This window comes from Salarias fasciatus, chromosome 6 (genome assembly GCF_902148845.1).
Source record: "Salarias fasciatus chromosome 6, fSalaFa1.1, whole genome shotgun sequence".
NCBI classification, from domain to species: domain Eukaryota; kingdom Metazoa; phylum Chordata; class Actinopteri; order Blenniiformes; family Blenniidae; genus Salarias; species Salarias fasciatus.
Window position 1 is genome coordinate 30,400,106 of NC_043750.1, and position 21,402 is coordinate 30,421,507.

The window sequence follows — 21,402 nt, forward strand, 5'->3', positions numbered from 1 at the left end:
CAGAAGAAACGCATCGGGAGCGGAGCGGCGCGCAAATGACGCAGCAGCGGCACGTACATCTCAACGTGCGTCACAGAGCGACGTGGACGAGCACGCACAGGGGCGGGAACGATGAGCGGGGACGTGCATGGACAGGGGCGGATTGTGTGATTTCACCATGGACTGTGGATTCACTCATGTTAAAGCTGTATTGGAATTTGGAAATGATTTTCCACCTTTTATTTTTTAGGAATAATTTGTTGTTTGGACTGGTTGATAACTGTATGCTAAAAAAAACTTTTCTAATAAATCTTTTACTCCCGATTCAAAGTAATACATTCACAGCAGCTCTGAAAACAAAACAGAAAAAAAAGGCACCCATGATTTAATGGGTGTTAATAACTAAAGGCCATAAAAAAGATAAAAGAAAAACTAAGTATATGATTATGTAGAATCAAACCCGCTTGTTGTACGAGATCAATTCCCCCCTTTTCTTTATGTGCTGTGATGTGGTTGGCAGTCTGGTATAAATAAAATTATAGGGGACGGGGGGCACAGACAGCTAAATTGTCCACACACTCATTCTCTCTCTCTCTCTCCTCTCTCTCTCTCTCTCTCTCTCTTCTCTCTCTCTCTCTCCTCTCTCTCTCTCTCATCTCTCTCCTCTCCTCTCTCTCTCTCTCTCGGAATCTATTTCAGATATTTAATGAAGACACGATTGATCCCACATGTTGAAATTGTCAATTTTCACAGCAGATCCACATTGCACAAATATATGTGAAATTTTAATGAATAGCCCAGAATCGAATGCAATGAATTGCTACAATAATATATCAATTTACAGTAAGACACATACATTCATTCATTCTTTCTGTATATGTATTTTTCATTCCTAATAATACATTCCGAATCCAACAGGCTTGCATTGAACAAAATCAATAGCACAAGTGTTTTCAATAGAAAGACAAACAAAACAGAACATTTTTTTGTCCCATTATTTTATCATTTTGCCCAAAAGAGAGTGGGACGAATTCAACTTATATATTACAACATAAAGTAAATTAACAGCTGAAAAATATAGTCAAAATATTTTAAAAATGGAATATGATAGTGTATGTGTCTACTATTATATATCTATGTATCTACTGTTATATTTCTATGTGTCTGCTGTGGGCAGAGCCGCAGACTGATTCCGGGTTTGTTTTCAGAGGAAAGAGGAATAAAACAACGCAGACTGCAACACGAAGGGTAACGACATTTTAAAAACACCTTGTGTGCGTGCTTTTTTGTGTGTGTTTTGCCTTTCTGCAGTGTGCAGATTGTTGTTTCACTTCTGCTTATCGCATGTTGATATTTATTACGTGTTAATAAACGCAGTAACACAGTTTGGCCTGAGGCCAGACTGTACGGTCTTCACTGTAAGGTTTTGGTGATCAGGGGTCAGAGGAGGGGTTTGATCTGTTGATCTCCAGCCATCCTTTAATCCTTGAAATATGCGTGAATCGAACATTTCAGTTGTTGTCTAAATGTAAAAGTCAGTATAAATATTCATCATTACATTTTAATGGCATTATCTGATCTTAAGTGAAGTGGTTAAAAATGACTAAAATTCCTCTTATTTTGCCATCTCTGGTTTAAAAAGCTAAAATTAGAGAGTATATATGAAAACTAAGCAAATCTTTCAAGCTGGACTCATCAAGATGTCCAGCATCCTACAGGAGATGAATAGTTGTGGTGAAACAGGTGTTTTTCTGTCTGGTGTCATGTGATCCCCCAGGCCCATCACCATGGTCCAGCTGCAGCTCTCCACACTGCAGCAGCTGATGGACTCGGGCTTTGGCCGTCCTTTCCCCCGGCACGGACTCCAGCTGCTGTTCTGGTTCGCCAACGACTGTTTGACCTGCGAGGTCGTCCACCTTGTGTCTGTCATGAAGGTATTATAAGCTTTAAACAGAAACGTGTTTCTGATGTCAGTATAGTGTACACTGATGAAACCAACAGGAGATCACATCGATAGAAAACAGAACATTAGACAAAGAAAATTAAAAAGAAAAACACAAACGGAAACAACTGCACTTCTGCTGCTTTTAGAAAAAGTTCAATTATATTCAATTAGACATTTGTGATGACGGTTGTTGATAGCTTCTTTTAAACTAATGTATTTCCTACATTGTAGATAAAAACGAGTTACTTTGTAAAGGTTACGTGTTAATGTAGTTTTTATGAATTTATGAGTTCATAATTATACTCACACCATCAGGATTTATTCATTGTCTTTAGTGACTGAGTCAAGATGAGAGCTGACAAGTTTGAACAGTGGTTTTTAGTCAGAAACACAAAGTTAAGACTTGTATCTGATCAGAAGTGCCAGCGTCAGTCAGTGTGGATCTCATGAATGAGGACTACCTGGAGGAGTGACTGCTTGTGTTTCTCCAGCTGGTGCCAGACTGTCAACCGGAGAAAGGATTCTATGGTTTCCACCTGTTTGGGAATGTCGAGGAGATTCTGCCGGTGCTGAGCAGGTCCAGGAACGGCAGGAGGAAGGTATGTCAGCTGTCACTCCTTTAGCTTTCCAGGCCTTGGGCCTTCCACTAACGGGGCCCCGGCCGTCCGGCTGGAAACCACTGAGTGATGCTCCTGAGTTCATCTCCTCCCTGTCTCTCCTCAGTACGCCTACTTTGAGGTGGGGAACCTGAACGCTGAAACACACCCGGGCTCTGCGGACCTGCCGGCGTACGTGAGGGAGAATTATGAGCTGGAGGGAAGCTGCAGAGACGACAACGTGGACCGGCTCATCATCGGGTACCGCGTGAGAACCGGAGCGGTGGAGGTGCTGTTCGTGACGGAGCACGACGCTGCCGCCGTCGGGAGGTTCAGACCTGACAGGACTTATCGGATCTCCTGGGACCTGATCCGAGTCCTGCAGAGCCCGGACCTGGACCTCAGCTCCTTCCTCACCCAGGTGGGGTACTACGAGGTCGTCCGCGCAGGACGGGGGCAGTACCCGGACCCCGAGCTGGTCTTCAACATGATGACCGGCGGCTTCACACCAATGACTCAGCAAAACCAGGCCTTTGTAGTCTTCTCAGAAACCTTCAGCAGGACATTCAACATGAACGTGGAGCCCTCCAGCTGCAACCGGCGGGGGAATCTCTCCCTCCACACGAACACTAAACCCCGGAAGCCCAAGCCATCAGGAGGATTCACAGCCTGCCCAGCTGGACTCCACATCACTACCCAGGTAGGTCGAGTAACTGTCCTGGACGAGGCGTGTCTCACTCTGAGTGTGAGGTTTCGTTAAAGGGTTGAAAGCTCAATGGTTCTTTTAATTCTGACGAAAATACTAATTCATCGATGAATTTTCATCGGATGGGGATGTGATGGTTTGTGTGACGTGCGTCTGCAGCTTCTCGGTCGGGCGCGGCGCGCGGCGGGGACGGAGGCGGAGGCCTGGGCCTGATCCGGCTCCTGCTCGGGTCGGAGCGCTTTACCTGGCGGCCAAGTGTTTGAGCTGTGTGTGGAGAGCTGGTGGGAGGACGACGCCAGCGACGCCCTGCTGAAGACGGCGCCGTGGAGGACGCCCAGCTTCCCACGCTCAACGTCATGCTGGACTACGTGTACTGAGAGCGCCAGCAGGACGTTTGTGACCAAGAGAAACACGTCAGCTGATCCTGCTGACTATTTTAATCCAATTTTGCACAGTGTGAAAAACTCACGAAGAAACCTTGATGTATTAATCTCATACAGACTTCATTTTTATTTTTCTGAATATTTGTATCATGATTATTGTCATGATAATAATGAAAACACCTCAATCAGATCAAAGACTTGACTAAAACTGCACTTTACAGCTTCCCCACAACTGAAAATATTCAATTCAGTATGAAGCTGACAGAATGTAATGTATGACCACATTAAAGGTTCCAGGTTTGTGGTATAATCCTCTTAAAAATTTGAGAAATGTACTTTATGCACTTTCATTAACTTTACCGTGTTTTTTGGGCTGATGAGTTCAGAAGCAAAATACATTGCAAATTGTTTTTTATATTGTAAAAACCAGATCAGACCCTTTACTCTAAAGTAGATCTGGAAACCTCCCCGTGCTCCTCAGTGTTGGTCTCCACTGTGACGGGCGTGGTGGGGGGACTGCTGTGTTTACACATTTTTAAGCAAAAACGAGAACTTTTCATTGTGGTTTTTGTGTCTATTTACACGACAATAATGCCCAGAACCATTGAAAATCCAACCTTCTGAAAACATCTCCCAAGACGCAACGTTTTGAGAACACTCCGACTTGTTCATGGAAACGGGGGAAAGTAAACTTTTTCAGACACTGCACACCGTGGCCAGATGGAATAGTTTTCCTCTCCCGTCTGTCCCTGTGTCTTGTTGGTCTGTTCTTCCATGCACTTCTCTTCTTGTCTGATGAGTTTCCCTGCTTTATAATCCAGCCTTCATCGACCTTCTAAGAACAAGTTTTTCTTTGTTGTAAATAAACATAGCTTTTTTTTAAAGCTGGTCGAGTATTCTGGTTTTTCTCCTGCACGCTAACAGGAGTAGAAATTCACATATCTGTTCTCTTGTGTGTCTGGAGTTCAAATGAACCTTGCCACGTCACACCGACTCAACATATTTATAATTTCAGCTTGGAGTCTTTAACGCCGAGTCAACAGGAACTCATGATGAGGCTGTTTGTATAATGTCATGGTTTCACAAAACCAAGCCTAATAAACGCTTCGTTAACTTTGACGAACATCAGGATGACAACTCTGAGATTTACCAACCAGGAAGCCGTGTTCGCTGCAGTTTCGCCTCCTGTTCCGTCCCACACGCGCGTCATGTGATTCAGCCCGCAGATACAAGAGGAAGAGGACAGGCCGCTGTGTGAGCAGAGAGGAGGACGATCGGCTGTGATGGAGGAGGACATTTATGTGAACCTGGAGGAGCTGCAGGGAGCTGCGACCGGCTGCTCCTCACAACACGGTCCGGCATCACACTGCACCGCAGGGACGTCAAGCCAGAGGAAACCCAGAACATCCGACTGTCCACGGTCTGAGCACGGCAGAAGAGGGAAACTCGAAGTTGATCAAGGTTCAAAGGTCAAAGGTATGTGTGTGTGTGAGTCTGTGTTCTGTTTCTCTGATTGTTTAATGTAGTTTCTCATTGGGTCAGAGGTTGATTTTAGAGTTCATCTTACAGCACTTCGTTTTCTTAAAGTGTTTGTTGTTTGCGTGTTGATTTTAAGTTCACACACGCACGCGCACGGCTGTCGGAGGGCCTGCGAGCATCAGCGTCGAACCCGAACATGGCCGCTGTCGGAAGCCGTGCGTCCTGCTGGTGAGCCTGCTGTGCCTCCTCCTGCTCGCCGCCGTCACCGCGCTCGGCGTGAGATGTGAGTGCTCAGGAGGGACGGAAGGTGAAGGGAAACCGAAAGGGGGGGGGGGGGGGGGAGACGAGCAGCTGCGTGAGGTGAATGTGACTAAAACGGGCTGCTTTCTCTCCCTGGTTTCAGACCACAGAGACGTTCACCAGCTCGCCACAGATCTGGCCAATCAGACGGTAGAGAGACACCTGCTGCTGCTCAGGTACCACATCCTGAGGCAGGAGAGACCAGCTGAACGCCACCTACAGGAGGATGATGAAGGAGGCGGGTGAGGGTTCGGTCTGAGTCACAGTGACCAATCAGAAGCTAAAACGCAGTCTATGCAGACAGTAGAGTGTAAATCGGGTGGTTGATGTGGAAAGAAAAGCCGTCCTGATGTCCTCAGTTCACTAATCTGCTGTTTCTCTCTCTCAGTAAAGTGTCCTGATGGATGGACAAAGTTTGGCTGCAGCTGCTACCTTCTGGAAAACTCCAGAGACTCATGGGAGAGGAGCAGATGCTGTGTCAAACAAAAGGAGGAGATCTGGTGATCGTGACCAGCATGGAAGAAATGGTACAGTGATGTGTGTGTGTGTGTGTGTGTGTGTGTGTGTGTGTGTGTGTGTGTGTGTGTGAGAGAGAGAGAGAGAGATGACATCATTGAGATGATGTCTTGTTCTTGCTGTTTCAGGTGTTTCTGAATAAGCTCGGAGTTAATCTGAGGTTCTGGATTGGTTTGAATTCAACAGCTGGATTGTGGACATGGACAAATGGAAAACATCTAGAAAAATCGTGGGTGTTAACACACACACACACACACACACACACACACACACACACACACACACACACACACACACACACAGCTTCATTCTTCTTCAGAGTTGGAGGTTTTCATTGTTTAATTGTGTGATTTCTGTTTTATTTCACAGTTACTGGATATCAAGGCGCTATTACAGCTTTCAGACCTGTGCAGCGTTCAACAGCTTTCCACATCCAAGTCCTCTCAGGCCTGTGCACAGTGTGAAGTCCTGGACCCCCGAGTACTGCCCTACAGCCCTGCAGAGGGTCTGTGAGAAGGAGGCCACTCCGACAGCACTGTGAACTCATCTGATCTCACAGACAACCTGCAAACCACACGAGAAACACCAAAACCTGCTTCATTAGTTAGACTCCATATTTCTCCAGAGTTCAATCATATAAATAGATACTTAATGTATTACTCGCTGCAAGGAAAAAGGCATGAACAAAATTATGCTTGACAGTAGAGAAAGACATTGCAGCAAATGATCTTCACCGTAAACCTGAAGATGGAGTCCTTTTTACAACATTAGAGGAGCGAGTGAGCTCCAGTATATGAGGCCTGGGGCCTGACTTTGAAGGGATGACTGCATGAATATGGAATTAACAACTGTTAACTGAAGGAAATGTTTGTGTTTTATTTATCATCATCTTTCTATTGATACCTAACTCTGAAATCCTGAATGCTAAGGCAATATTGAACTGCTGTAAATGTGGTTGCTTTTTCAATTGACTCTCTTGTTACTTGTTTTATCATAGAAATATAATAATTGCATAAAGCAAATGTAATTCTCATCCCCAAAAAGTTCAATTTGAGCGAATTCACACACACACACACACACACACAGTTTGCAAGTACTGTTGTGATTTGTATGGTCAGTATTGTTGAGTGATCAGATTGTGAATGATTTAAATGTCACATAAAATAAAATGAATCAAATAATGTGATTGTTTTATGTTGACTGTAAATATCTAGAATAACCTGTGCAAATTGTGTAATTTAAAAGGGAAACATGAGAAAAATAGGTTTGATCATAAGTTTTACTTTCATGTTTTCAGACAATTTCTGTTTATCTCTAATCTTTGTCAGAATGCTTAAAAAATAATCAATCATACAGTGAGATCTCTGTCTATAAAGATCAGATTCACACAGTTAATGTGAAAAGCTATCAAACCAGAAGTGCACAGATGTCCCAAATATTCCCAACATATCTGACAATAGATACAGATGTTAATAATTCTGATGTAATTCTTGACGAAAATCCAAATATTCTTTTGGGTTGTTTTTGGTATTCAGTTGTAAGCATGTTTGAAGTTGTAGCTGTGCCTCTGACACCCACCAGGAGGCGCTGCAGCACCTTCAGCCTCTCTTGATTCCTTTGATCCATGAGGCACAATCTTTACACACTAACAAGTTTTTTTCCTTCTTTATTTTTTAATATTTATATAAATTCAAATAATTATTTGCATCCTAACAAGATCAGGGGAAGCATATTCCCATCACCAACAGATCAATAATGGCAAAAGATGGAATATTAAATAATTAGCAGAGGAACACAGGAAAAAAGGTAAAAATTTGAATGAATTGGAAAGATGATGACAGGTGGGTTTCATGGAGGACTGGAAGTCTGTGCAGGGTGAAGCAATAATGCCAACAGCAGTCAGGGTTGATCTTCTTCAGAGGCCAGATGCTGACACCATTTCCTCCGTCGCTCCTCTGACCGGTGACATATAGGAAGTAAAGGTGTTTTCAAGCCGTTGGTAAACCGAAGAAAGTTGAATGAAACCACATCAGACTGGACTCACAAGAATTAACAACACAAGTTCAATGTTGTTTTACTGACTGCAGCTCTGACAAACATTAATGGCAGCAGTCAGAACGACTGAAACCACTGGACCGCTGTGATCCACCGTCGTTAACATGACTGATTTCCTGCTGCTGATCAGAACACTCAGCTCTGTCTGTGCTTCTCTGTCTTCAGCTGCAGGTTCATGTTGAAGTTCTGCAGAGAGTTTGAACGCCGGCTTGTAGTAGACGGAGGTCAGGATGGGGTTTCCAGATTCTGATGGTTCCTGATGTGAGATGTTCTCTGGAGGAAGAGGAAGGAGGAGGAGGAAGAGGAGGAGGAAGAGCAGCCAAACACAGCAGTTGATGATGGTGTTCAGCTTCATGGTGACTCAGGTGATTCACCTCAGTTCACCTGGAGGAGTCACAGGAAGTGCTCACCTGAGAGAAGATGTTGATTTTGGTGTATTCTACCTGCAGAGACAGAAGGAGACAAACTTTAAAGGCTGCTGGACTGTGACTGGAGCAGAAGAAGGAAACAAGCTCATGAAAACTGTCAGTCTCTGTTTTTATTGCTGGTTTACAGTCAGGTCGGCACCACTCCAAGTCGGCCCCAGCCACTCGGCACCGCCCCGGGATACAGTCAAATCGGCATCTCGCCAAGTCGGCCTCGCGGGGTGGGGGGCTCTCGAGTGGCCGAGTTGGTCGGTGCCGACTTGACTGTAAGTTGCTTACCAACTCGTCAAAAGCCTCTTTTTTTTTTTTTTTTAAATCACGATGGTGGATGTACCTGGGAGCTTCTGTTTGACGTCTGAACCGAGTAGCTTAGCTACGAGCGCGCAGCGGCTCTCTGGTCATGTGACCGGTCCCAAAGCATTCTGGGAATCGTAGTGCAGCAATGCCAGCTGCGCCGCGACGATTTGCAGTTTTTTTTTTTTTCGTGCCGGTGTCGTGCCAAAAAGTGATTCTCTGCCATAAAGTGATTTCCGGTCTGTGGGCAGCTGAAAAGCGCAGCTTCTGTGGCTCTGCAGCAGTCTTAATTGGGCTCAAACAAGTTTGTTTCTGATCATCCAATGATGTTTAGTTGTGTTTGTGTTTGATAGCCTCCTGTACGTCCAGTTGCCTTATATCGCTGTAAATACCGGTAAGCTAGATGACGAAACCCCCCCCCCCCCCCCCCCCCCCCCCCCCCCCCCCCCCCCGCCATCCAACACTCTCGCGGGCGCGACTCTCCTCGACACTACCACGGGGCGTCAGAGGTTTGCCCCAGGGTGGCCCGCCAAGTTGGCGCCGGCAGGCCGACTTGGAGTGGTGCCGACCGACTGTATGACCCACAAAATCAAAGATCTTCAGTTTTAGATGACAAACTTTCTCACTGCGATCAGAAATCCACCAGGAGCAGAATTTAACAGTCCTGTTTCAGAGGTGGACTGAATGTGAGCAGTGAGCTTTATGATGGAGAAAGTAACAGAAGAGGAGCCTGCCTGTCTGTCCTGCTGATGAATCTGCTGACGACGAAACCTCCAGACGGCAGAAACACAGAGGATGAAGATGATACTACACACCATGGGGATGATGATGATGAGGATCAGATCTGTTAAAACGACACAAAGACCACATTTTATAAACAACCATGATGATTGAGTCATTGTTCCAGGTCAGGGTCAGAGGTCACTCACGATGCCTGGAGTCTGTGGAGCTGCTGGGTTCACTCTATGGTTCAGTGGACAGACTGTCAACACATCAACTGACACTGTTTTATTCTCTGCAGGGTTTTCAGCCACACATTGAAGAGGAGAGTCCAGGTCCTGCCAGTAGAATAAAGTCAGAGACAGAGAAGCAGCAGAGCGCTTTCTTCTTCAGGATCTCCTGGTTGTAGGACCACAGCAGCGTTGGTGTCCTCCTGAGCTGATTCCACAGAGCAGCTCAGAGAGCAGCTCTCAGAGCTTCTGTTCAACACGCTGACTGTAGGAGTCGCTACAGAGTCTGTAGAGCAACGACACAGATCACATCACAGTCAGGAAACAATGAGAACAATGATACAGTGAGAATAATGACAGAGTTTAATGAGAAGACGACATTAAAACTTGCTGAATGTACATGTTATTGTATTATGTGGATTTTTTTTTTTCCCCAGTCAGATTGATATATGGTCAACATGCTTTATTGATGCACTGTTTTCTATTCAAGCAGAAAACTATTGAGCTGATATGGTGGCAGAATGATTATTACACTGATCAATCATCGACACCAGTTCACCCAGCTGAGGGTCCTCCTGGTGAGAAAGTTGACCGCTGCTCACAGGAAAAACCCAGAGAGACTCACATCACCAGACTGAACTCTGATCAAAACCGTTCTGCTCGTTTGACTGATGAAGCCACAGATGAAGACTGGAGCCACATTCTGCCAGGAGCTGGAGGATTCTCTGCTGAGCCTGACTGGAGCTTCACACCCAGAGATTCCCAGAGTGATCCACTGGAGGAGCAGGCTTCACCGATTCTTCTGCCTCACCAGCTGTGTGCGGCACAAATGAACACTGGCACACTGGGACTGATTAATAAAAGGCCCCAAACTGATTTTGTGTGATTCAGACCTGTGTGTCCAAGAGCTTGTGTTCTGTGTCAATATTGATATTCAAGAACACTGGATCTTAATCTAGTGCCTTCTGATATTTGTCCATTTAATATCATTCATAGATACCCACCTGTGCCTTGTTATTATACTGTATTAAATGGTTACATCCACATGTTTCTCTCAGCAGTTTCTTGCTTCTTCTTGTCATTAGTTCATAAATGTGTTTTTTTCCAAACTTACTGAGTGAATCAGTTCTCAGACTGACCCACAGTGCTGACAGCTCATAGTGAATGATAATTCTAACACTACAATAATACAGACATGTGCAAAAACTGAACACACAGATCAAAGTTATAGAAGAATAAATCAAACATACCGTATACGATCAGTTTATATTCTACTGAAGCACGTCTTCCTTCCTTCGAGTCAACTGTATAGATCCCAGAGTCACTTTTCTGCAGCCTGGTGAGAGTAAAACGTCCTGTGTTCTGGTTCCAGTGTAGTCTCTCCTTGTAATTTTCTTCATGTATCTTAAACTGTTTCTTCTCGTCCACCAGTAGCTAAATTGTTTCTTTCATATAACAGAAATCCTTCCTCCTTCACAGCGTCGGGCAGAGTGATGTTTCCTCCTACAGAGGCTCTCAGGGTCTTCAGTGGATCAGCAGCAGCAGAGATTATCACTGTGGAATAAAAACACATTCACCCATCAGAAGGAACATTAGCTGCAGTCTAACCAGAACTGAATCAGACTGTCAGAAAAGCTCCATCAGCCTGGAAACTTCTGCAGGTCAAAGTGGAGCAAAGAACTTTCTTCATGTCTGAGAGAAGAAAATCCTCCATCAGAGGAGGTGAACTTATAAATATGATCCATTTCAGTCTGTTTCTGTCTGCCTGCTCTCTCTGAGTGAAGATACCTGAAGAACCTGAATCCTTCACAGCAGGAAGATCATCAACCTCTTTCTGTTGGCAAAACCTCACACAGCACTTTATCTACAGGAATCATGTCACACACATTTGATCAAAGTTTGAATACAATAAAAACAAGTGAAAAAGCAAATGGAGAAACTGCTTCCAATAAACATTAGATTATAAACCTCAACAGTTAAAATATCTTGGACTTCTGTTATAGCAGCACACTGGATGGACGCATATTTCCCCTCTACTGAAATACTTTCAGAAAATATTGACAACAATTTGAAGTTCCTGACTGCCAAACAGACAATAACATCACTGATGATCCCAACAATTTGAAGACAGCCTCCTCCTCTGACTGGACTGAGTCTAAAGAAAAGCACAGGAAAAAGGCCCTGAAGGAGGAAATGACAGGAACAATCAAAGAGTGCCTGTAAAATAAGGGCAAACGTGACACCTGAAAAACTGAAGAAATTCAGTTCTTACACACCAAACACGTGCAATACATGTGGAGAGGATAGAGGTTCAGTTCAACTGTGTCCAAGAACAGAGGGATTCTGGGAAGAGGTTAAAACAACTTGACAAGAGATTCTTTTAATTAGACTGGACCTTAAGTTTATTTTGACTGGCCTCAAACTGGAAGGTCATATTGTAAATAATACTGATTAAATACTCATCAATATTAGCTTTTATCTATAAGCACAGAGAAAAGAGGACAACTGCTGTAGCCTTGGAGAGAACAGGGAAACCAGATGTTTCTTTATGGTTCAGACAGATGTGTGCATGTCTACCAACATATTCTCTCAAAGGCAAACAGGGAATATTTCCGACAGTGTGTGGAAGATGTAATCAATACATTGATCACTGCGACCTGTCACGTTTGATCAACAAGTCTGTAGCAGATTAATGGCGCCCCCTGCAGGACCTGGACTTTACTGTGAATTATTGCCTGGATGTTGACAAACTACTAATTCACGAGGAATCGAGCTGCCAGTGTTTCCAGGTCAGGGTCAGAGGTCACTCACGATGCCTGGAGTCTGTGGAGCTGCTGGGGTCCCCTCTATGGTTCAGTTGACAGAACCTCCTCACATCAACTGACACTATTTTATTCTCTGCAGGGTTTTCAGCCACACATTGAAGAGGAGAGTCCAGGTCCTGCCAGTAGAATAAAGTCAGAGACAGAGAAGCAGCAGAGCGGTTCTTCTTCAGGATCTCCTGGTCTTTGGACCACAGGAGCATGGTGTCCTCCTGAGCTGAGTCCACAGAGCAGCTCAGAGAGCAGCTCTCAGAGCTTTTGTTCAACACGCTGACTGTAGGAGTTGCTACAGAGTCTGTAGAGCAACGACACAGAATCACATCACAGTCAGAAAAGAATGAGAACAATGGGTGCATTTACATGCAGTCAATAACCCTTTCTTAACCAGAATATTCGCAATAACCCGGTTGAGCACAGCCATGTAAACACGTGCAAAAACCTGAATATGCTCATATTCCGGTTTTTAAAAACCTGAATATTACCCCTGGGTTACTCCTTTCTAACCTGAATTTCTGGTCATATAAACGCGCATCGGAATCCCCGGTCGAAAGGGACATTAAAGGTGCTGTAGGCAGGATTTTGCTCGTCAATGCTAATTTTTTCTGTGTTTTCTTTGGATTAAATGTTAGAGTATCCATTGATAATCCTTTAGGAGTGTAGCATAACTGCACTACCGCGAGGGTGCAGTGTTTCCATCTGTCTCTGTTCTGAGCTGAAAGGAATTTCGACCGCTCCAGGTATCTTTGACCAATCAGAAGAGCCCCTGAGGCTCTAACCATGATTGGTCGAGGGGCGTTTTGTCGCACGTTCTTGTGGGAGGGGCTTAACTTCCGTAAGGGCGTGATGTCAGAGAAAACAGGACAGGATTGGCTGTGCTGGGTTTCAAATCGCCATCTTAGATGGGTCCAAATCGCCATCTTGCTTCGGTAAACCTAAGCAAGATGGCGGAGATGCCGAATCCTGCCTACAGCACCTTTAAATACTGCTCTGTGCATGTTCTACCCGTAAGGAATCTCAGTCATTTGAGTCCAGGAACTACTTGTGATACAGTTTAGCTGCTACTAAGTAAATAAAATGTGCCGAAACGATCGTTCAGTTCTTCTCTTTTACTGAAAAAAACGGTTGCATCGCATCATTAAACATATCACCACATCATGCTGGCTTACTCTTTTTCTAACAACATGCAGAGAGAGCCTGCGGAGCCCTTCTTCTGTGGTGTCCGTGTAAAATAAGGTTGAACATGCAAACAGCACACCTAGTGGCATGAAGTGCAAATGCAGTTATGGCGTCGTCTGTGCGCCGTGGTTTGAATGGGGATATCCTGATCATGTAAAACAGGAGTGACTTTGTCTGTTTATAAGCATGTAAACGGGTTATTCCAAATGTTTCAGAAACCGGAATATTGACCTTAACCCGAATATTGACTGCATGTAAACGTAAGTCAATGATTCAGTGAGAATAATGATAGAGTTTAATGAGATGACGACAACAAAACTCGCTGAATGTACATGGTGTTTTACATGGGTAAGTTTTTTTTCCCAGTCAGATTGATATATGGTCAACATGCTTTATTGATACACTGTTTTCTATTCAAGCAGAAAACTATTGAGCTGATATGGTGGCAGAATGATTATTACACTGATCAATCATCGACACCAGTTCACCCAGCTGAGGGTCTCCTGGTGAGAAAGTGATCGCTGCTCACAGGAAAACCCAGAGAGACTCACATCACCAGACTGAACTCTGATCAAACCGTTCTGCTCGTTTGACTGATGAAGCCACAGATGAAGACTGGAGCCACATTCTGCCAGGAGCTGGAGGATTCTCTGCTGAGCCTGACTGGAGCTTCACATCCAGAGATTCCCAGAGTGATCACTGGAGGAGCAGGCTTCACTGATTCTTCTGCCTCACCAGCTGTGTGGCGGCACAAATGAACACTGGCACACTGGGACTGATTAATAAAAGGCCCCAAACTGATTTGAGTGATTCAGACCTGTGTGTCCAAGAGCTTGTGTTCCATGTCAATATTGATATTCAAGAATACTGGATCTTAATCTTGTGCCTTCTGATATTTGTCCATTTAATATCATTCATAGATACCCACCTGTGCCTTGTTATTATACTGTATTAAATGGTTACATCCACATGTTTCTCTCAGCAGTTTTCTTGCTTCTTCTCGTCATTAGTTCATAAATGTGTTTTTTTCCAAACTTACTGAGTGAATCAGTTCTCAGACTGACCCACAGTGCTGACAGCTCAGTGAATGATAATTCTAACACTATAATACAGACATGTGCAAAAACTGAACACACAGATCAAAGTTAAGAAGAATAAATCAAACATACCGTATACGATCAGTTTATATTCTACTGAAGCACGTCTTCCTTCCTTCGAGCCAACTGTATAGATCCCAGAGTCACTTTCCTGCAGCCTGGTGAGAGTAAAACATCCTGTGTTCTGGTTCCAGTGAAGTCTCTCCTTGTAATTTTCTCCATAAATCTTAAACAGTTTCTTCTCTTCCACCTGAGCTAAAATCTTTCCTCCATATAACAGAAATCCTTCCTCCTTCACAGCGTCGGGCAGAGTGATGCTTCCTCCTACAGAGGCTCTCAGGGTCTTCAGTGGATCAGCAGCAGCAGAGATTATCACTGTGGAATAAAAACACATTCACCCATCAGAAGGAACATTAGCTGCAGTCTAACCAGAACTGAATCAGACTGTCAGAAAAGCTCCATCAGCCTGGAAACTTCTGCAGGTCAAAGTGGAGCAAAGAACTTTCTTCATGTCTGAGAGAAGAAAATCCTCCATCAGAGGAGGTGAACTTATAAATATGATCCATTTCAGTCTGTTTCTGTCTGCCTGCTCTCTCTGAGTGAAGATACCTGAAGAACCTGAATCCTTCACAGCAGGAAGATCATCAACGTCTTTCTGTTGGCAAAACCTCACACAGCACTTTATCTACCGGAATCATGTCACACACTGTGTCATCTAAATGATTTAAACATGAAGAAGTTAAAATTTGCAAGTTAAATGAAATTCATATTTTTCTACAAATGAAGAAATGTCTTTTGTTTAAAGGAATACTCCGAAGATTTTGGACCCACGCCCTAACCCGATCATTTACAGAGTTAGATAAGCTCATAATTACCTTTCTCGTGTCCGTTTGTCCAGCCGCGGACTCCCAGCTGTTAGCATCGTAGTTAGCTTACTCAACTACTGCAGGTGAAGAGGAGACAGAGCCAGACTGAGAAAGTGGACAAAATACTCTTTCCTGTGGTCCAGGGGATGGCGTATTAGCACGCAAAGTAAATCCGAATGGTTATAAAACATTTTAAAAGACGTGTTATCTTTTCAATCCGTTAAAATAATGTTTTGATCCACACAGACCTGTGCATGCACAGTGCTCCGGAAAGATATACCAGAGCACAGCAGTACAAGCATAGACTCAGGCGCTGTGTGCCGGTATATCGTTACGCAGCACACTATGCTTGTGCAGGTCTGCGTGTATCAAAACGCTATTTTAAGGGATTGAAAAGAAAACACGTCTTTTAAAATGTTTTATAACCATTCGGATTTACTTAGCGTGCTAATACGCCATCCCCTGGACCACTGGAAGGAGTATTTTGTCCACTTTCTCAGTCTGGCTCTTGTCTCCTCCTCACCTGCTGTAGTTGAGCTAAGCTAACTACGATGCTAACAGCTGTTAGCCAGGCACTAGAAGAACAGACACACAAATGGTATTTATGAGCTTATCTCACTTTGTAAATGATAGGGGTAGGGCGTGGGTCCAAAATCTTCGGAGTATTCTTTTAAGTTTATTATTGCTAATGTAAGATGAGTTTATTTGTTATTGTGTGTGTGTTTTTTTTTTTTTTGTTTCTTTCTTTAATGTTTCATTGTGATGTCCTCGCGAGGCTTGGCTCAGAGTGAGAGACTGCGAGAGCTGCATGTGTTCAGAGATGCATGGAGATCTGACTGAGCCGCGTTTGTAGCAGCTGGGCCAAGTAGCCAGCGACATAAGGTATTTGTTATGATTGTAATAGAAGACATGATCAATGTTGTAAATATGTTGTTCTGATGTGATATTGTGATTGTTAGAACTGCACGAAGCCGCAGATTTAACTGTTTGGGACCTCCAAGATGGCAGGCGGCCACGAGGTAGCATTCTTGCTAACACTTTTGAATCATTGGTGATTGTTTAAGGTGCCTGAAACTATTGTTTTTTATGCTTTGTAGTTTTCATGGCGTTGCTAAGCCACAATAAAGCGCCCGTTTTGAAAGAAGCCGTGCTGTGATGTCGTCTTGGAGCCACAGTGAAAACTCGCCCAGCCCAGCTCCAGTGAGAAGCTTGTTAAGCAATGGCAGTGAGTGACGGTACAGTGGTGCGACACAAGAGGGCGCCAGTACCACAGGGCATAGCTCACAAGCATCAAAGTGACGCATCAGCAAAGTATTAAGTGGAAGTAAGGCAGAAATTAAGAAAGGACTGTACTAAAAGAAAAATAAGAGTGAAAGTCAAGTTGAAAAGGTCCACTCTAAGTTTCTAGAGTACTTGTCCAAAGATACTTGATTTCTGCTTAATCTTAAAGTGATGCATTGTTGTTTCATTGTAAAGGGTTTTGTGCATTTTGCTTAAGGTCATAACTGCATGTTAAGTGTGCATACTTACACTTAAAGGTCAATTTACTTTGTTTAAGAGTAATACTTACCACAGCTAAAGTATACAATGACAGTAGTACAAAAAGTAATACTCCAAGACATAATGATGCACTAATTTTTAGGAGTATACTGAAGTTTAAGCACAGCTCACTGGATGACATTATCTAAACTCACAAGATGACTGACAAAGACAATGAAAAGCTTGGTGCTGTGCCATTACTGAGTTGAAGAAGTTGGTCCTGAGCAAGCTGTAGAAGCACAAACTGTCCATTAAAGTGAAAGAGTAAGATGTTGACTGAAAAAAGTTAAAGAACTTCAAGAAGAGAAACTCAAAGGACTCCAACACAGATATGCTGTCGTTTTGAAAAATGGAGATATGAAGCAAGATTGAGCAAAGTAATGTTAAGAAAGAAGCTTCTGAAAGTGAACTAAACGAACTGATCAACAATGTAAATGACACCTGCAAAGATGTGCAAAAAGTTATGATCAGATTCGTCAAATACAAAGTCCTGAAGCAGACATAGGCGCAAAGCAGAACGCATGCGCATCATTATCTGCATTTATTGTCAGAAGAGCTGCAAAACAGCTGAAGGGCGACAAAGATGATGAAGAACCATGGCCAGATGTTGGGTCTGTGTTAGGATCTGAAGGCTCCAAGTCAAGGTCTAATCACGTAGGTCTGGTAGCAGTACTTCACACCAGTCATGCTTGCATAACATCAAAAGAGTGGAAGCAGAAGCTGAAGCTGCTGCATCTTAAGAAATTCTAGCAGTAATGGAGGAGCAAGAAGAAGAAACAGTTGAACTACAAAAAATGCAGGTAGAAAACTTAACAAAGCAGCAAGCAATAGAGAGGCAGTGCAGAAAAATTGAACGCTTGGAAAGAAGTCAAAAGTTGAACGCTGCCAAAGCTCGAGCTAAGGTTTATGATGAGGCTGAAAATATTTCTGAAAATCGAAGTTCATTGCACAACATTAAACCAGCGAGTAACTTCCAAACAATCCCAATCACACCAATCACACTTCTGTGTTTTATTTTAACATGAAAGATTGTATCATTGAAGTATCATTGTATCACATAACTATATATTATATATCAGAGAACCCAGATAATATTTGCTGATACAACGTATAAGAAATGTAACTATTTGAGTACTCTGACTCTTCTGTGATGCTTTGAATATATTTCATGTTTTTTTGTAATTGATGTTACATGAAATTCAATTAAAATATTGTTGATAAAAATCTTTCAAAGATTTTATTTGTTGTTCCATCAGACTGTCAATAGAATTCAGTCTAAGAGGATTTCTCATGTGATTTTCCGTTTTTTTCTCCAAGTGAAGTTTTGTTTCTCTCCTGAAATCTTTCAGTCTGATGAGAAAAAACAGGAATATTCAGTTCTTGCAGAAACCAGGAGAACGCTCTGCAACTGCGTTGGCTTGAGTTTATTCTTTAGGTTTGTTTTACTTCACAGATGTGAAAAAGTCATTTAAACACTAACATCAGCTCTCTTGAACCCTGAAACTGAAAACATTTGTTTGATTTTACAGTTTGCTTGTTTTAAATTCACAGTGAGTAGAAAATAAAATGAATTAAATGAAAAATAATACATAAACTAATGAAAATAAAATGTTTGGCATTGTTCATTAGACAAAATGTTTTCCACATTTGTACATTTACATGATTTTTTCTTGCATTGAGGAAAAAAATTGTTATTGAGGTCTGCAAGAATAATATGGAAATGATTACTAAAAAACAAATATATTTTCTAGAACAAAAATATAAATATGCATTTATACATTATATGACCTGAAGGAGTGATTAAATAATCCATCCTTCAGGTTAAAAAAAATTAGGTAACACTTTACTTGAAGCCCCTCTTTATAACACATTATAAGTAGTTATAAACACTAATACATGATCACAATGCTTTATAACTCACTATACAGCAGTATACAGCATAGGATTCAGGTTAGGGGTTAGGGTTAGGGTTTGGTCCTGGCATTGTGATCATCTATGAATGTTATAACTATAGCTACACATGTTATAATGGCATTATAATACTTTATGAATGTACTTATAATGTTGTTATGCAGGGGGGCTTCAAGTAAAGTGTTACCAAAAATTAAAAAAAACATGAAAGAAGCCTTTTTGCAAAGAAAATGTGACAGAAATATCTCGTTCTGCTGCTTTAATAAATAAAAAAGATCAATGAGCCTCAAGCAGAATGAACACAAACGTTCTTGGTATTAATTTGACTTGATGCAACTTGTGGAAGCTTCTTCTGACGTCATTATTGTAAAAACTCACCCGAAACAGAGGAAGAAGATCGATTCCTGAAGATCCATCATCGAGTCAGAGACTCAACAAGAGTTCACAACAAGAACTGAGGGAGAGAGAGAGAGAGTGTAGTCACCAGGAAATATGATCAAGGTCTTCCTCTGCCCCCTCTGGACCGGGGCTTCCTGGGTGGTGGCTGGGATCTGGAGCCGTTGTTGGATCTTTGTTCTCTCTCTCTTCTCTCGCTGTCTTCCTGTCCCCCTGTCAGGTCCAGCAAGATTATGTACAAATATCAAAGTCAATAAAATAAGGTAAGAAATCAGATGATCAAGAGGAGCCGTTCATTAACAAGCAAACAAAACAACAAAAGAAGTATAATAGACATTATTTAGTGTGCAGCTATATTTCAGTCATGGACTCGATACCAGAAAAGGACTAACTGTGAATCTTGACTTCCAACAGTGTTTCAGTACAGATCAGGTCAGCTGCTGCTGTGTCCTGTAGAGAAACACTGAAACACTGTCAGAAGAAACGTCAGTGATGTTCCTGCTGGTGACAGACGCAGTGTCCTCTGTGTAAACCACAGCCTGGTTTTACCACAGTCAGGTAGAAAACAGCTTTTCCTGTCCTATTTAAAAGAAGCAGCTCTCGGGCCTCACACTTCACCACAGCGCTGAGAGGAATGAGTCATCAGGAGCGTCTTCAGAGCAGCATCATGCAGTCTGCAGCGTCTCACTTTGACTCTTAAAACTCTCAGACTGAAGAAACTACTCACAGTTCAAACCTGCTGTTTGTGGCACAGCCTGTAAAAATAAGTGTTTCTTCCTGTTTTTAATATAAAACCACCTGGATGTAAATTCAGTGCGATCTAAACGCCTCCAAAACCTCCTGAAGAACAAGCTACTCCTCCCTGATATCACCACCAAACCGTACAGACACAGGAAGCTGCTGTGATGAACTGCTGATCGGTCCTGGTCCCCACAGGAGAAATCAGCAGGTTTCCTCACACTTTATACATCTGACACCTTCAGAGAGGAGAGACTCAACCATGAAGCTTCACCTCAGCATCCTCACCACATGTCAGCACTGGCTCAAAAGCTCCAAAGACAGCAGGAATCAAACCTTTTTCAGTCTGGATACTTCTTTAATTCACACTTACTGCTTCATATCAAACCTCTTCTGAGGTGAGATCATTGAAAAGAGAGTTTTATAAGAATGAATGTTTTATGACACAATACAGGGCCGTATGGTGGAACAGTGACGAGCACTCTCTCCTCACAGCGAGAAGGTACTGGGTTCAAATACCGGCCATGTTCTCCCCATGTGAGCACGGCTCTCCTCTGGGTACTCCAGCTTCCTCCCACGGTCCACAAACATGAACGTGACGTTAACTAGTGACCCTGAACTACTCCTCAGTGTGAATATCAGTAAGTCTGTGTCTGTGTGTGTTTGCCCTGCAATGGACTGTCAGCCTGTCCAATTAAATCCTGCCGTTCCCCATAAATGAGCTGGAACTGACTCCAGTGCTCTGCAGCCCTGAACAGGATCAGTGGTCCAGAATGTTAAAAGGACTAGAGTGCACTTCACATTCACCAGTGTCCTTGCTGAAGGGCAAAGTCTGGAAACAAACTAGGTAACACTTTACTTGAAGCCCCTCTTTATAACACATTATAAGTAGTTATAAACACTAATACATGATCACAATGCTTATAACTCACTATACAGCAGTATACAGCATAGGATTAAGGTTAGGGTTAGGGTTAGGGTTAGGGTTAGGGTTTGTCCTGGCATTGTGATCATGTATTAGTGTTTATAACTACAGCTACACATGTTATAATGGCATTATAATGCTTTATGAATGTACTTATAATGTGTTATGCAGGGGGGCTTCAAGTAAAGTGTTACCACAAACTAAAACTGAAAAAAAACCCTGAGAAACTGGATTCTTCACTCTATTAACTTCTCAGTATTCTGCTTTCACGTTACAACATGTGATCAGAGGTGAGCTAGGTAAG

General features: G+C 43.0%; 1 protein-coding gene and 1 long non-coding RNA gene across 2 annotated transcripts; both read left to right on the forward strand.

Moving 5' to 3' along the window:
- Positions 1 to 1,178: 1,178 nt before the first annotated feature.
- On the forward strand, positions 1,179 to 3,603 carry LOC115389822 (uncharacterized). Its single transcript, XM_030093391.1, has 5 exons — positions 1,179 to 1,227; positions 1,757 to 1,913; positions 2,416 to 2,523; positions 2,648 to 3,220; positions 3,505 to 3,603. The coding sequence occupies exons 2-5, from the start codon at positions 1,767 to 1,769 to the stop codon at positions 3,601 to 3,603; spliced, it is 927 nt and encodes a 308-aa protein (XP_029949251.1). The 5' UTR covers positions 1,179 to 1,227; positions 1,757 to 1,766.
- A 2,261-nt stretch (positions 3,604 to 5,864) lies between these two features.
- Positions 5,865 to 6,759, forward strand: LOC115389701 (uncharacterized). The gene is made up of 3 exons (XR_003931622.1): positions 5,865 to 5,915; positions 6,033 to 6,133; positions 6,274 to 6,759. It is a non-coding gene; the product is annotated as an uncharacterized LOC115389701 (long non-coding RNA).
- The last annotated feature ends 14,643 nt before the right edge of the window (positions 6,760 to 21,402 follow it).